The sequence below is a fragment of the Ascaphus truei genome, chromosome 6 (assembly GCF_040206685.1).
Source record: "Ascaphus truei isolate aAscTru1 chromosome 6, aAscTru1.hap1, whole genome shotgun sequence".
NCBI lineage: Eukaryota > Metazoa > Chordata > Amphibia > Anura > Ascaphidae > Ascaphus > Ascaphus truei.
Genome location: NC_134488.1, coordinates 65,552,936 through 65,567,699, shown reverse-complemented (window position 1 = coordinate 65,567,699; position 14,764 = coordinate 65,552,936). Strand labels below are relative to the sequence as shown.

Genomic DNA, 14,764 nt, shown 5'->3' with positions numbered 1-14,764 from the left:
TTGGGAAAAGTCTGAGGAGCTCTGTCTTTGATATAGCTGAGAGACATTCAAAGACGTTGGTCTGTACAGCAGGTGTAAGGTCAGGGGTGTGTCATCAGCATAGAGGTGATATTTGAACCCAAGAAATGTGATAAGGTCACCTAGAGAGAGTTTGTATAGAGAAAGTGAAGAGGTCCTAGGACAGAGCCCTGGGATAAGCCTGCAGAGATCGACACAGACAGGTCGACAGAGGAGTAGGAGGTGTTAGCAAACGAGACACTGTAAGTACAATGGGAGAGGTAAGAGGAGATCCAGGATAGAGCTTTGTAACGGATATGGGGAATGTGAAGGATGTTCAAGGAGTTTAGAGGCAAAAGGCAGGAGGGAGACAGTGTGATAGTTACAGAGACAATTAGGGTCAAGCTTGCTGTTTTTTTTTGCAAAGCATTGCTCTTGTACAAAAACACTTATTTTCCATTAGTCTTTTTTTTTACTTTTTAACTGTTACATGCTTGAAGAAAGTGGGAAAGGTACCAGAGTAGAGTTTGAAAATATGTGTTAATGTAGGGATTAGAATTGGAGCGAGAGGTTTGAGGAGATGGAAGGGAATGGGGTCAAGAGGCTGTGGTAGAGGGAGAGGTTAGCACCAACACTTTCTCCTCTGTGACAGAGGGAAAAGAGTCAAGTAGGGCAGGAGGAGAGTTGGGAAGAGGTGTAGAATATGAGTAACATACACAGGGGATACCTTGACTAATGAAATCCACCTTTTTCTTGAAATAGTCAGCATAGTCCTGAGATGAAATAGAGGAAGAAAAACGGGTAACTGATGGTGGTCTGAGCAGAGAGTCAAAGACAGAGAAGAGGCGGTGATGCTTAGACTTGTGAGTGTTGATTAATGAAAAAAAGTAGGTTTGATTAGCCTCGGAGAGGGCAGAATTGAAACAGGTTAGTCTCAATTTGTAGTGGAGGAAGTCTGTGAGAGTATGAGATTTTCTCCAGAGGTGATCAGAGGAGCAAGTGCAGGAACGCAGCATGCGTGTAAAACGGGTGAGAATGGCACAGAAAAAGACGGGCATGTAGTTCAAGACAGGAGGATAGGGCAGAGTTGTAGTTCATGACCAGGTTGTCAGTCTGTAGCAGAAAAGAGAGGGAGGAGCACCAAGTGGAGTTAAGATCCAGTAGATTAATCGAACGCCGGTCTCTGCAGAAATGAGCGGCAGAGGGACGTGAAAAGGAGAGGAATACTGAAATAGAGAGTATATCAGATATCTCATCTGATGGTCAGAGAGAGGAACGGGGAAAATTGAGAAATCAGAGAGCAATCCATTTTATGTGAAAACCAGATCCAGGTAGTGGCCATCCTTGTGGGTGCTGGTTGCAGTACATTGGGGAAGGCCAAAAGAGGAGGTTAGAGAATGTGGGAATTTCAAGGGAGAGCAGGGTCATCAATATGGCAATTGAAGTCTCAAAGGAGAAGAGAAGGGGAGTTGGGGAGAGAAAGGAGAGCCAGGATTCACAGTCCAGGTAGAAAGACAGGGGGATGAGTAGAAGTATGTGGGTGATAGATAACCACCACATGGAGAGGGAGAGGAGAACAAATCTGGTACAGAGAGGGGGAGGTTGACGGGATGGGTATAAAGTTAGAGGGGTTGACACCACAAGGAGGACACGTTGGATATGGGAGGCGAGGATGAGACCATGTAGAAATTAGAGGTGGACTAGAATTGAAAGAAAGAGAATGTGTGAGGGGGATAAGTAGGGGTGTGTTTTAGTGCAGGTTGTATTGCAGCGTTAAAGGGCACAGATAGGAAAGAAGCTCATGTGAACTGAGAAGTGGAGAAGGAAGGAGAGATGCAGATATATGAATGGAGTTAGAGGAATAATAAATATGGTGGAAAGAAAAGTGTAACTTGGAAGGAGGTGAGGTCAGAACACATAGAGGGAGTGGAAAAAGGTTAGAAGATAGAGAAAAAAGGAGTGAGAGAAGGGATGAGAGGCAGTTAAAGAACCAAGAACAGTACACTTCAAAAACAAACCTATGAGGTTCAGAAAGCTCTGTGCATTGTAATTTAATTTACCAAGAACTAGTCTTGGTCCCTATAAAGAATCACAAGCTACAACAAATGTACATTCCTCCAGGACTGATGCGGCTACTAGGGCTTTGTACTAAGAGTAGAGGGGGTAGAGTGAGTTAGAAAGAGAGGTGGGGAAAGTGACAGTGTTGAAATGGGGTAAATAAAAGGATGGTTTGTAGATCGCAATTTACCCCTTTCTGACACGGTGCATTGCGAGCCCCTCTGGCACTGAAGTGGTTGGGAGAGAAGCGCAGCGATGTGTGGGTGTGAGAGGAACACCGTGCAGTGAGACAGACGGACCTCAGGCAGATGCTTTAGTCCCAGGTTTTCTCCTTGGCTGTAGGGTTTTCCCGGACACAATGGCCTGCCAGGACCACCAGGAGAGCTGGTAGGTACAGAGTGCTGGTGTGCTTCTGCTGTGTTATCACTGTGTTCCCCCTACCCCTGTCGCATCAGGGCAGGAAAGCAGCTGTGAGACGTACGCACCCTCTCCCTGCTGTCCTCCTTGTCGCTTTGCAGGGTCACTGTGCAACTGTGTGTGTCCCCTGTGCACTTGGGTGCACCCTAAGGTCACCTAACACCCCTCCCTCTTTTACAGGGACCGCTGGCTTCAGAAAGCAACATTACTATCCTGAAGGTAAGGATGTAATAGGGGCCAGATAGCGGACTATGAGAGAAACAGTTGTTTACTGTATTACTGGGACTCCTTGTGTCATCTCCTTTGGACCTTGGACATGTCACAGGGGGGAAGAGAAGGGACACACGCAAAGACTAATGCCGGGATTCACAAACGTGTGTCAATGCCGATGGAAATTCCCATTTACTTGAAGGGGGGTTTCCTTTTGTTATGGAAAATCAGGCACCAACTTCAGAATGGGAGTATACTGTACATTGGCACGAATGCACCTTAGTGAATTAACCCCTAAAAGAGAGCCTTGAATATATGAATATGAAAAGATGATCTGAATAGAGGAAGGGAAATTATAACACCACAAAACAATCAGACTTTGACTATAAATTGTTTATTTTACATTTGTTAAGGTGACTAGTGTAAGGGAAATAGAAAATACATTGAAAGGGGGGGGAGGTTGGATAGAGCTGCCTTTCCCTTTACCAGGGATGATTCAGATGATGAGGTTGGGGGGAGATTGAGGTGTTTGAATTACTTTATCACATATCCACCTGCTTTGTACAGAATATTTGCAAGGACTGTGCAAATGGGCAAAGTTCTCAGCCATCTCCAAGTGCTATGAAAGGAGAAAAGGGAGAGAGAGGCCAACGTGGGAATCACGACACAGAGGACTGTGAGAGGGTATGGAGCTACTTTATAACAGAGGCTGTGTAACATTGTGACAGAAGCTGTGTAACAAAGTAACAAAGGCTGTGCAACATGGTAACAGGCGGTGTAACAATATGACACACAGTGTAACAATGTAACAAAGGCTGTGCAACATGGTAACAGGCGGCGTAACAATATGACACACAGTGTAACAATGTAACAAAGGCTGTGCAACATGGTACCAGGCGGTGTAACAATATGACAGACAGTGTAACAATGTAACAAAGGCTGTGCAACATGATAACAGCGGTGTAACAATATGACAGACAGTGTAACAATGCAACAAAGGCTGTGCAACATGGTAACAGGCGGTGTAACAATATGACAGACAGTGTAACAATGCAACAAAGGCTGTGCAACATGGTAACAGGCGGTGTAGCAATATGATAGACAGTGTAACAATGGCTGTGTACTGTATTTAACAAAGGCTTGTGAAATGCTAACAGAGGGGGTGTAACAATGTAACAGAGACTGTGTAACAATGCAAGAAAGGCTTGCAACATAATAACCGAGCGCGGTGTAAGAATGTGACAGAGAATATGCAACAATGTAACAGAAGTTGCACATCAATTTACCAGAAGCGACATAACAATGCTACAAAGGCTACAGCTTATTGTGCCAGAGGCGGTGCAAATATTTTAAAGCTGCAGTTCAAGCTGCCGTTTAAATTTATTTTATTTTTTTTGCCCATTCAATATGTGCTTCAATACAGTCTGCACACTGACAGGTGATTATCTGAGCTGCAGATCGATCCGTTCTCCTGTAATCGATCTCCGAATCGGGAGTTATTTAATTCCCTGTTAGGGTTGCACAAGAGTAGCCAGGATGCAAAGTTCTGTGTGAAAGATCATGTGACCAGGCAGGCGCTAGATACAATTGGTGCACTGCTAGAGAGAGGGCAACGCTCAAGAGCCAGAGTCTGTCTCAGAAGAGGAAGCGGGTGTGACTTTGTAAATGGTATCTATAGAAACAAAAATGCTTGTTACATTAGAATAAATTAAAAATGTCTTCAATTTTTTTCCTCATAGTACAGAACTGATTTATTTAAAAAAAACACATGTAGGATATTGCTTGAACTGCAGCTTTAAAGGCGGCCTTGCCACAACTGCTGTGCAACATTGACACAAAACCCTTTAACACTGTAACAATAAGTTGTGTAACATTGTAACAGAGGCTGTGCAACATTGGATCTTTTAACAAGACTGTGTAACATTGTAACAAGACTGTGTAACAAGACTGTGCCATTGGCCCACTGGAAAAGGCTGTGTAACATTGGAACACAGTAGTCATAGTTGAAAGACAGGTCTCTATCCATAAAATTCAGCCTTGTGGATTAGCTACTTATATTTATAATACAGATGGAGCAGCTTCATTGTTCGTTATCGTGTCTTAAGTTGGGATATATTGTGATATGTTGTCCAGTCACTGCCATTGAATCCTGACTCTGTGATATTCCGAATTATAATGGGACACATTGTTTAGGGGAACAATATAACAGGATTTCCTCTATACCATGTCTATATATGTGATTTTTATACCCCACCCTGTGCCCGCAGTGCCTATCTGGGAAGGAGGATGAAGTGGTGAGTGAGTTTGCATGATAAACAAACTTGGTTTGCCCACCCTGTGATTGATCCCCCAAGTCACTGACTGATGTTTCTACCCCCCTGTATGACACTGCCACCTTCTGTGTAATGCCATCAGCTCTTTTGTGATACCTCACCCCTGTGCTGTGCCCCTATCACCTGAATGGTGACACTATCCCCGCACCAATCAGTAACTTAAAACCCACCAACTTGCCCTGAGCCCTCCTGATTTACTGTGTCACAGCCTTCCCCTACTTGTGTCCCTTTCATTTCCCCAGGGAGATGAGCCTGACCGTGGCTGTGCAGGGGGACCAGGGCACCCAGGAGTCCCAGGATTACCCGGGCAGAAGGGAGAAGAGGTGAGGACACAGCTCAATAAGAAGCAGCACCAATATGAGCCCAGTATTCACACTGAAAACTTCATCAGTATCCGGAGAGATTCTTAAACAATGTCTAAATTAGGGATAAATCCCTTGTCCCAGGACCTGCAGTGGCAGAGCTGGAGAGGAGGTTTGACTAAGGCCAGACAGTAGCTGTCCCCTTACCATGATGAGCAAACTGTGATGTCTCATTGTCAGTCATACTTACATTTCTGTGCCTCCCCTGCAGGGCCACCCAGGTGTACGAGGATTTCCCGGAGCTCCAGGACCAGCTGTAAGTATCCCCCTGCCCCCTCCTCCCCAGGACCCCTCTGCTGCAGAAGTCCCCCTTTCGTTGTTCTATCACCCTGAAGAACAGATGGAACAGTGACACCAAGCAGCTCCTGTCTCTAAGCGCCCCCCCTGTACCTATCAAACCATATCAACAAACATTAAAAAAAAAATAGGGTATTTCATTCTTTTATTTTGATGGGGGCAGCCATTGGGACTTAGACCCAGCAGTGGTGACATCACACGTGTGTAATCTGCTTTATTTATTGCATCCCGTGAGTTGTAGTGCATTACACAACTCCCCCTACCCTCCCTTCCAAACACTGCCTTTCCATGTGATGGATTTAACCCCTCTGAGGAAATTATCAACGTTGTTTAACTCTATTCCAGGATGTAAATTCTGCCCAGAGTCGGAATTTACACATCTGCATTTTATTCAGAGAACAGGGAAACACTGGAACCTTCTCACATAGTCAGTATTATCTCCTCTGCGTGAGAAGGTGCCTTGACCTTTCAAAGCTCAGCAAAGTTCTAAATTATAACAATATTGATTAATTATAATGATAATAACAATGTTGATATGCCCTCCCCTACCCTAGCAGCAGAGGATCATCCCCTCCCTTCCTCTCTTGGACACGGTGTTCCCTCGTTCATCCTTCTCCCAGATTGTGATATCCCCTGTTTCTTCCCTCAGGGCCCCTCAGGTTTCCCAGGCTCTCCTGGCACCCCCGGATTACCTGTAAGAACCTTCCCCCGCCTACTCGCTTTCTCTGGCTCCCCTGTGACGTTATGTACTTATCCTCTCCTTGTGTGCCCCATAACATCACCCATTGTGTGCCAATAGACGCACGACTTGTGCCACACTCGATGCACCCCCAAACCTCACCCCCTTTGTACCCAGAGTCTCACCCCTTATGTGCCCAGAGTCTCACCCCCTGTGACACAAACTTCACTCCTCTACTGTATGTGCCTGAATTCTCACCCTCTGTGTGTTGAAAACCTCCAGCTGTGTTTCCACATCCTCTGCTTGTGTGCCCCGCACATTAACTCACAACCTCACCCCAGAGTGTAAGGGAAAAGTGTAACCTGTGCCTTCCAGTCACTGTATATTCATAGCTGAGAAAGATAGTGCAGCTGTCTATAGTAGCACAGATACACAAGCACTGTAAATACACACACTGTTAGTATTACACATATAAAGATATGCACATATTCACAAGCATATGCAGGTTAGTAATTACATAGACAGACCAGTCTTTTTCCTCCTGCAGTGTACCTCAGCCTTTTCCAAAGAGAAGGAGGTTTCAGTACACAAGGTTTCCACTGTTCCCCATCCCCTCCCCGCATCTTACATCACTGTCATGTTATAACTGTCCTCGATCTACAAGTATTATTCTTTCCTCGCGTGTTGCGTGTCGTGTGAGCCACTCCTCCCCATGTTTTGGTCAAAATCACATGTCCTCCGTGCTACCTGTCACCGCACCTGCCTGTGTTGCTTCTGTGTTTGGTGAGCGGGTTCCCCCCTCTGCTCACTGTGGTGTAACATCTAATTTAGGCACGCACTGGATCTCAGGGGTCTGTATCAAGCAGAGAGTTTGCAAGAAAGCCGTCACTGTCCCTCCCACCGGGGATAATGCTTAATACCTGATCCAGGGGTTTTAAGTAGACACGGTTAGCACAGGCTCTGATGCTATATACAGAGAGGAAAATGACACCCAGAAATAAAGTAAATGATACATTTCATAATGGCTCCAGTTGGTCCATAAAACCATTGTGCATATGACTCACAAATGCAAAAGCAGCCACAACTGATGCAAAGGCTGTGATACAGTGATACAAAGTCATTTAATGTCCGTTCTGGTAGCAGTGTGAGCCGAGCATAGCTTGATACACATCCCTCGATCTCCGTATCACTCATTTTGGGTTGGCGTTGCCTTAGCTCTTACACATCAGCTACAAATCTGTTTTGTGCACTTTCTGCAACTTATAATCACTCCTTACAATTGGCTTGTGTTTCTCTGATATTAATAATTGTAAATAGTAGGACTGAGATGTGTAATCCAGAGCTTGCTGTGGTAATAATGTGATACCCACTACTTATCTCTACTCCCCTTGTGGTTCCCGGTGGCTCGTATACACAAACACATCACAGCTCTGGAACTGTGACATTCAAATTAGTTTAACGTGGAGGCAACCATCTTTAATGTGACAGAAAATCAGATTGTGTTCCCCCCCACCCCCGGCAGTTTGTGTTTTTATATTAAACTGCAGAAATGTTGACTTCAGCGGGTGATTCCATGCGATAGTGCCCTGATTGGCACTGTCACAGCTTAATGAATAACCCCCAAAGTGTCAGGATAAGAGCACAGCCCCCAGCTTTCACCTGAAATAAGGGGACCTTCCTGTTTCTATCAAGCAATGGAATGAGCACCTCTCTTCCCTCACTAGCAGGGGCCAGAACTCCAAAGCATGGAGTTCACCCCCTGAGTAACTATTGCCTCCACTTAACTTTTTCCTTTTCATCTTCCAAGGGTCTGCAAGGGGAGCGGGGACCATCCGGGCCTCACGGATCGAAGGGGGAGTTGGTAAGACATGAGGGGCTGCACTGGGGGGATAGAGGACGCAGGAGGTCACAGAGACTGGGAGAAACCTTATGCAGATGTGGGGTGGAAAGAGGTTGGGTTCAAAGTATTTGAAAAGAGGGGCACATCTGTCAGACGCATGGGCAGAAATCTGCAAATTGTTCATTTTATGATTTTTTGGGGGGGTTATATGTTGCACAAAATACATATTTTTCTTTAGTTTCAGAACCTGACCAACCCATGTTATAGTAGGAAAGGATTCCAAAATGTATACAACAATGATGAGCTAAGGACATAGCAATATTTGGATAAAAAGCATGTTTAGTGGATCGGTGAGAATGAACTGTAATGCTTTGTCTTGTGGAAATATTAGGACGTTTAACATTATAAATCAGAATGTATTTCTAAACACGGTGGATATAAGGAATAAAAAACAATTATTGTAAGAAACCTTTTCTTTTTTTTACAGGGACCCCCTGGCCTTCCTGGGTACCCCGGTACAATGGGACCACCTGGCCTGCCTGTAAGTCCAAGATTTAGGGGTACCTACTGCAAATGATCTTGGGGTGTTTGGGAAGATGTTGGGAAGGGAATAGTAATTCTACAGGTGCATGCTCTTCAATTACCTGCACCCCTGGGGTGGCTGCACATGCTGAGCCTCTGTGTTTCACTCTCTTCCAGGGCAGTAAAGGAGAGCGAGGATACACAGGACCGTCGGGAGAAAAGGGGGAGTCGGTGAGCTGAGAGCCTGGGGTGGTAGGGAGGGTAGGAAGTAATAATGAGTTTACATAGGAGGTGATACTGTTTATATCCCGCAATCTACACGCCTGATTTGGGGGATTTAGATGAAGATCATTGAACCAAACTTCAACTTTAATTGGAGATGGGAAAGGTCAGCTGAGTATCGGCCGGTTACATAAGTGGTGGTACTGTGCTTTTATTCTAGTAGAGCACAGCCATACCAGTGAGTATTGTCAGGTATTTTATTAGCTAAAATACCAACATTTCGGCTGCATAGCTAAGTAGCCTTTATCCCCTTGATAAATGCTCCACTATGTTGCCAAAATGTTGGTATTTTGGCTGTTTTAAAGTCTGTAGTGCCATACTCTTTATATTCTTTCATCAGTCATTGGGGCACCAGCAATTATAGTATCCTGAAGACTTATTACAAGAAGTGCACCTGAAGAATGAATTCACTGTGCAAATATTAGGCTACCTCGTTGATTCTCTCCTCTTGCTTCGGTAGGGCCCCCCTGGCATGTCTGGCATGCCTGGTTCCGCTGGCCCTTCGGTAAGTTTCTTTACTCCTCCTTCTTGTTGCATACCCCCTCCTTCCCTCTCAGCCTCTGTCTGACACTGCCTGTCTTGCCCCCTATCTGCACAGGGTCCCAGGGGAGAACGTGGTGCCCTAGGGAGTTCCGGAGAGAAGGGCGATCAGGTGAGGAGCTACCCTAATAAACAGTAAAACTCTACAAAGCGGCCTGGCTTTTCTGGGGAAAGTGTATACAGTTGCTTTTTCTCATTATTTGACATGAATATTAAGTCATCCATAGACTAGATACTGTATAACCATAGAGATATGGTAATAATAAAGACCGTATGAGACCTAAAGAACCTAATAGCCAAGGACACAATGTGCCAGTTCCAGTCATAATGAGAAGGCCCTGTCCCATGACCGTCACTGTGTATATATTAATGGCCACCAGAGCCAGCAGTCATCTCTTGCTTCTCTCTTCCTCCAGGGATTTCAGGGTCCACCAGGTTTCCCCGGATCTGCGGTGAGTATCATAATTTGTTGCCTGCCCTAAACAGAGATTGTTAGGGTTGTTGGGAAAAAGTTATCTGTGTAATATTCTGTGCTCTGGAGCATGCGACATTTATACTATTGGGTTGGAGTCTTTGTAGCAGCCTAATAGTGCAATGTTTATAAGAGCAGTGCTGTTTTGTAGATGCTATAGATCCCAGAACAGATCTGTACAGATATTGGTTGATCCTCTAAACAGTACAGGTGCTATAGATCTTATTATAGTGGCTGACATCCCAGTGATGATCTCTCATTGGCAAGTCTTAGGATGGGGAATGTTTATACCTGTGTTCTTGTCTCAGGGGCCGCCCGGATTTCAAGGAAAGCCTGGCCCAGCAGGTCCCCCTGGACCCACCGCTGAGAAGGTGAGAGGTCAGGTGCTTCACAGGTTGGGTTGTTTAGGGGAGGAGTAATAGAGAGTGGGTATATGTAGCAATGTAAGGAGTTATAGGGAGCGGTTATGTGGAGTAATACGAGTTACATGGTTTGGTTATATAAAGCAACAGGAGCAATAAAGGGAGTAGTTAGGTGGAGAAATAGGATGAGTTATCGGGAGCGGTTATAGTAGGAGTTATAGGGAGTAATAGGAGTAATTATAGGGAGCAATTATATTGAGCAATAGGAGATAATATTTGCTATAGAAGCTCCTCTGAGATAGGAAGTCTTAGCCCTCCCCCATTTCCCCATCACTTCCAATCCTGCGTGGGCTGATATGTCTTGTTGCCCTGCACAGGGCATTGAGGGACCGCGTGGCTCTCCAGGAATGACGGGCTCCTCTGGACCTCCTGGACCCCCCGGCATACAAGTAAGTGTAGCCCTATTGGGGACGAGCTACAACTAGAGAACACATTTGGGTATTTTACAAAGCCACCACCTCTCTCTGATCCTGCAGGGCCCGCCTGGAATTGAGGGACTGGACGGGAAGGATGGGAAACCTGGACTAAGAGTATGTATCACATCACTAATTGGGAAATGTGTGTGAACTCCATATACAGGGGCAGGGGATACTATATAATCATCCCAAGTTTCTCTATACACATTCTAAACCTAAGGAAGTCCCAACACACACACACTGGTGGTTTGTGTGGTTATGCTCAGTACTGATATATATCCCAGCATGATCATTTTCAGGGTATTTCCTGTTCACACTACTTCACCACATTAACCCTTTGTGTCCTATGTCATGTGCCCACTCTGTCTTGTTTTCCTTCCCCAGGGAGATAACGGTGTTGCTGGACCCCCCGGCCACAAGGGTATCCCGGTGAGTAAGGGCTGCAGGGTTTGGGGAGAGTCTTGGCAGATGCCAACCGGTTCTATGTGTTTTAAGAAGATGGTCTCGTTAGGTGACCAGCGTGGTCTCTGGGTTTGGGGGGTCTCGTTAGCTCTCCAGTCCACTCTCTGTCTCACAAACGCTCTGTTTTTCCTGCAGGGCTTTAAAGGGAAATCAGGACATCCCGGCCTACCAGGGGCCAAGGTAAGAAGCTTTATGGGAGAGGAGAAGGCAGTGTCAGGGCGTTGCTGCCTCTTTATACCCTATGAGTGGTCAGTTACAGCTCTCCACATTAGGGAGCAGTCATTGTGTGAAAAACATTGTTATGGCCACTTGTACGTGTGTACACTGTTTTCTATCATCATAGCTGACTCTCCATTATATGTTAGAGCAACATGTATACAGTGTGAAATGTTATCATTGCTTTCTTTGCATTTATGCTGGGATATGAGCTTTATGGGGTAGATCCACATAAGGCTGTTACTTTTTTTGCGTAAATAACGATAGTTCCCGAAATCAGGAACGGACATTATTTTTCTTCATTTTAACGGGTAACTTCAAAGCTAATGAGATGCAAAAATTACGCCCGTTAATAAAAGTAGCAGTGCTATAAACGGGGATCTTCATGGAGCAAAGCATGTTAACAATGGACATGTGCATTGGAAAAGCTTTAAGTCACGTTAATTAACACATGCGTAAAAAACGCATTAGTTACGTGTATTACGTAAAGCTAATGCAATTATTGCTATAATTATTGCTATAATGGGGATAACTGTATTTTTTTTTACTGCTTTAAAAAAAAATCGTAATTTATAGTGTCCTTCCTTCATTTAATTTCTTTCTACATTATTTAACATTTTTTAAACATAACCTTTATTCCATTTTCAGCGGGGGGGTGGGGGGGATACAGAACAGGTAAAAAAAGGGGAGGGGGCAGCATAGTAACTATGACAGTACATAACATACAGATATTAGACCACAGAATAAGCTTATTCGTTTAGAACATTATAACATTATCTTTTTTCTGACCAAGAAAACCTCTCTCACTTTTATACAAAGGTTTTCAACGATTCCTAAAAATTCCAAAGAATTTAGGCTAAGAATAGAGACTGAACTATATTATACTAAACTAAACTAAATATCTACGAGTTTCTAAGGGAACCCAAAAAGGCCTTCAGGGTTCTCAGAGTCAGACCTCTCTAGCTTCTTTGTACATTATTAAAAGTTATTTATGAATTATTATTGGAGAGATAAGTATGGATAAACATTATTGTACTCCCATACTTAATACAGTCATGACTACAGTATATACCATATTAGATCACATAAACGTATCACTTTAATCACTAAAAACATAATATAGTTTATGATCCGATTTAGACATTTATATGATCCATAATGCATATCTTTGTATGACACATGTAACTTTGTGTAATGAAAGGGTTACGTTCTATACTCAGTATATTGCTTTTAGGCTTCCCCGCCTCCCCCCAAAGCAATGGTAATCTGGGTCTGGGAAGCTCTTTGAAGGTCTTAAATATTGTGACATTATTCCCATGCACGAACATGAACTGAGGTCTGAGGATCTCCATTGTTAGGTAAACTGCTCATTACCATATGATTCGCATATGAATAAGCCCAAGGTCCGTTAAAAATTAGCGATGAACACCCCCCTCCAAGCAAATGATAAAAAAAAAGGATTAATGAGGTAATGCTCATGGAAAAGTTGTCGGCTTTTCTAAAAGATCTACAACAGCCTTCTATAAAACATGGGAACATGGGCTGATCTTACAAACTAGGTAAAGACCCCCCTAGTTGAAAGAGGAGGCAATTCGGGCCTCCGAGACGATGGATGCTGTGTTAGTATCTGGTGGTGGGATTGGGGGGCACCCCCCCCCCTACCCGGTTACTGCCCCCCCCCCTCTCCCCGCCTTGCCTCGTCCCTTCCTCGCCTTTTCTGCTCTTATTCTCGTCTCTCTTCCTTCGGTCCATCAAGTGGACTAGAGGCCTCGCCCTAAGAGGCGAAGGTCTGTTCTATTCTACTCTATCTTCCTTATGTTAAAAAGAAAAAAACTCTGTATTAGGCTAAGGCTAAAATACCATGTCTGTTCAATGTAAGTATGCCTAATAAAAAATATTTGAAAAAAAATTAGCGATAAATACGAGGGTATCGTACCACATCCCCTTTGGGGATACGTATTATGGATATCGATACGTTAAATGGCAATAACGTCACGAAGATCCACCCCTATGTAATTAGATATGAATGTTACACGTACTATTCTACTGGCTGGTTCTTAGTTTAGCACAATGTACATTGTTGTGTTTTGGTGACCATATAAATCCCATTGAGCACTGTATGGCCTATAAGCTAAATCATAATGGATGATTCTCATTATCACAGGGGGATTGTGGCCCCGCAGGGCCCCAGGGTAGTACTGGACGGCCGGGTGCAGAGGTAAGACAAGTTTCATTTAAACCCCTCACTGCTGAAGAAAGCTACAGCGTACCCCTTCTCCCCTACCTACCCCTCTCTCACTTCCTCCTTTCTTCTCTCAGGGAGATCCAGGTCCCATGGGGCCTCAGGGCCGTTCAGGACCCCCAGGGCACATGGTAAGTTAGGTGGGGGACGGGACGGGACAGAGTGGTTGGATTCCTGGATCCTACGTGATACATGCAGACTTTCTCCTGCTCTCATTCGTTGTCTCTTCCTTTTAGGGCTTACCAGGAAGTGCAGGACAACCAGGTTCTGCGGGACTTCCCGGACTCGTAAGTTTTAACCTCCTTGTTTAAACGGGGCGGGGGGCTACAGAATGAAGGATGAAGGTGGGGGGGGGCTTAGTTTGTGAATGTTTTCGAAAGTTTTTAATGAAAGTCAAACGTTTGCCAAATGGTGTTGGTCTCAGTAGGTGAATAAAACACGCTGTCTTTGTTTAATTGTATATGGGTATTTTTGTCTTTTTTACTTTTTCTTATAAAATTCATAGTAGACTCTTCTTTAAGGGTTTTATTCCTTCCCTTCTTGTATAGTTTGGATAAAACGTGCAGGGCCATAAACAAGGCAACTTACAGTCCATTCAAGTCAATAGGCCAGCAGGTGTCTTGTGGAATTGCACTTCGTAGTGAATACGGCCCACAATCTTTCACAAATTTACCCAAAATTCACCATGCACACAGTCTCTCGAAAGTGAATGTTTGGGTGAATGACAGTAGAGAATGTGTTCTGCCTGCATATAGTGACCCGGAGAGTTACAATCTAAGCAAATGAGACTCTCTCTGTTTCTTCCAGGGGCTGAAGGGTGAGCGTGGGTCCCCGGGGGATCGCGGGCTCATGGGTCTTTCAGGCGAGCCAGGATCACCAGGACATCCTGGACCTGCTGTGAGTATCACACAGAGACCACTGTGGATGTGGGAGGTGGAGGAAAAGGTCTCACTGAGGGATAGGAGGGGTGAAATATTCTGTAAATTAGAAATAATGT

At 44.6% G+C, this 14,764-nt stretch overlaps 1 protein-coding gene across 11 annotated transcripts in view; it reads left to right on the top strand.

The window, feature by feature from the left end:
* Window positions 1-14,764, top strand: part of COL16A1 (collagen type XVI alpha 1 chain) — an 80,785-nt gene that overhangs the window by 60,251 nt on the left and 5,770 nt on the right. For 7 of the 11 annotated variants that reach the window (XM_075604635.1, XM_075604631.1, XM_075604641.1 and 4 more), the window contains 22 exons: window positions 2,398-2,442; window positions 2,653-2,691; window positions 3,250-3,366; window positions 4,950-4,976; window positions 5,258-5,338; window positions 5,589-5,633; window positions 6,324-6,368; window positions 8,161-8,214; window positions 8,681-8,734; window positions 8,893-8,946; window positions 9,458-9,502; window positions 9,596-9,649; window positions 9,954-9,989; window positions 10,318-10,380; window positions 10,749-10,820; window positions 10,908-10,961; window positions 11,232-11,276; window positions 11,445-11,489; window positions 13,690-13,743; window positions 13,845-13,898; window positions 14,004-14,054; window positions 14,575-14,664. In XM_075604635.1, the coding sequence (XP_075460750.1) occupies window positions 2,398-2,442; window positions 2,653-2,691; window positions 3,250-3,366; window positions 4,950-4,976; window positions 5,258-5,338; window positions 5,589-5,633; window positions 6,324-6,368; window positions 8,161-8,214; window positions 8,681-8,734; window positions 8,893-8,946; window positions 9,458-9,502; window positions 9,596-9,649; window positions 9,954-9,989; window positions 10,318-10,380; window positions 10,749-10,820; window positions 10,908-10,961; window positions 11,232-11,276; window positions 11,445-11,489; window positions 13,690-13,743; window positions 13,845-13,898; window positions 14,004-14,054; window positions 14,575-14,664 (1,224 nt within the window). The remainder of the gene's footprint in view (window positions 1-2,397; window positions 2,443-2,652; window positions 2,692-3,249; window positions 3,367-4,949; window positions 4,977-5,257; window positions 5,339-5,588; window positions 5,634-6,323; window positions 6,369-8,160; window positions 8,215-8,680; window positions 8,735-8,892; window positions 8,947-9,457; window positions 9,503-9,595; window positions 9,650-9,953; window positions 9,990-10,317; window positions 10,381-10,748; window positions 10,821-10,907; window positions 10,962-11,231; window positions 11,277-11,444; window positions 11,490-13,689; window positions 13,744-13,844; window positions 13,899-14,003; window positions 14,055-14,574; window positions 14,665-14,764) is intronic. The other 4 variants (XM_075604636.1, XM_075604633.1, XM_075604632.1 and 1 more) reach the window with 3 other exon arrangements.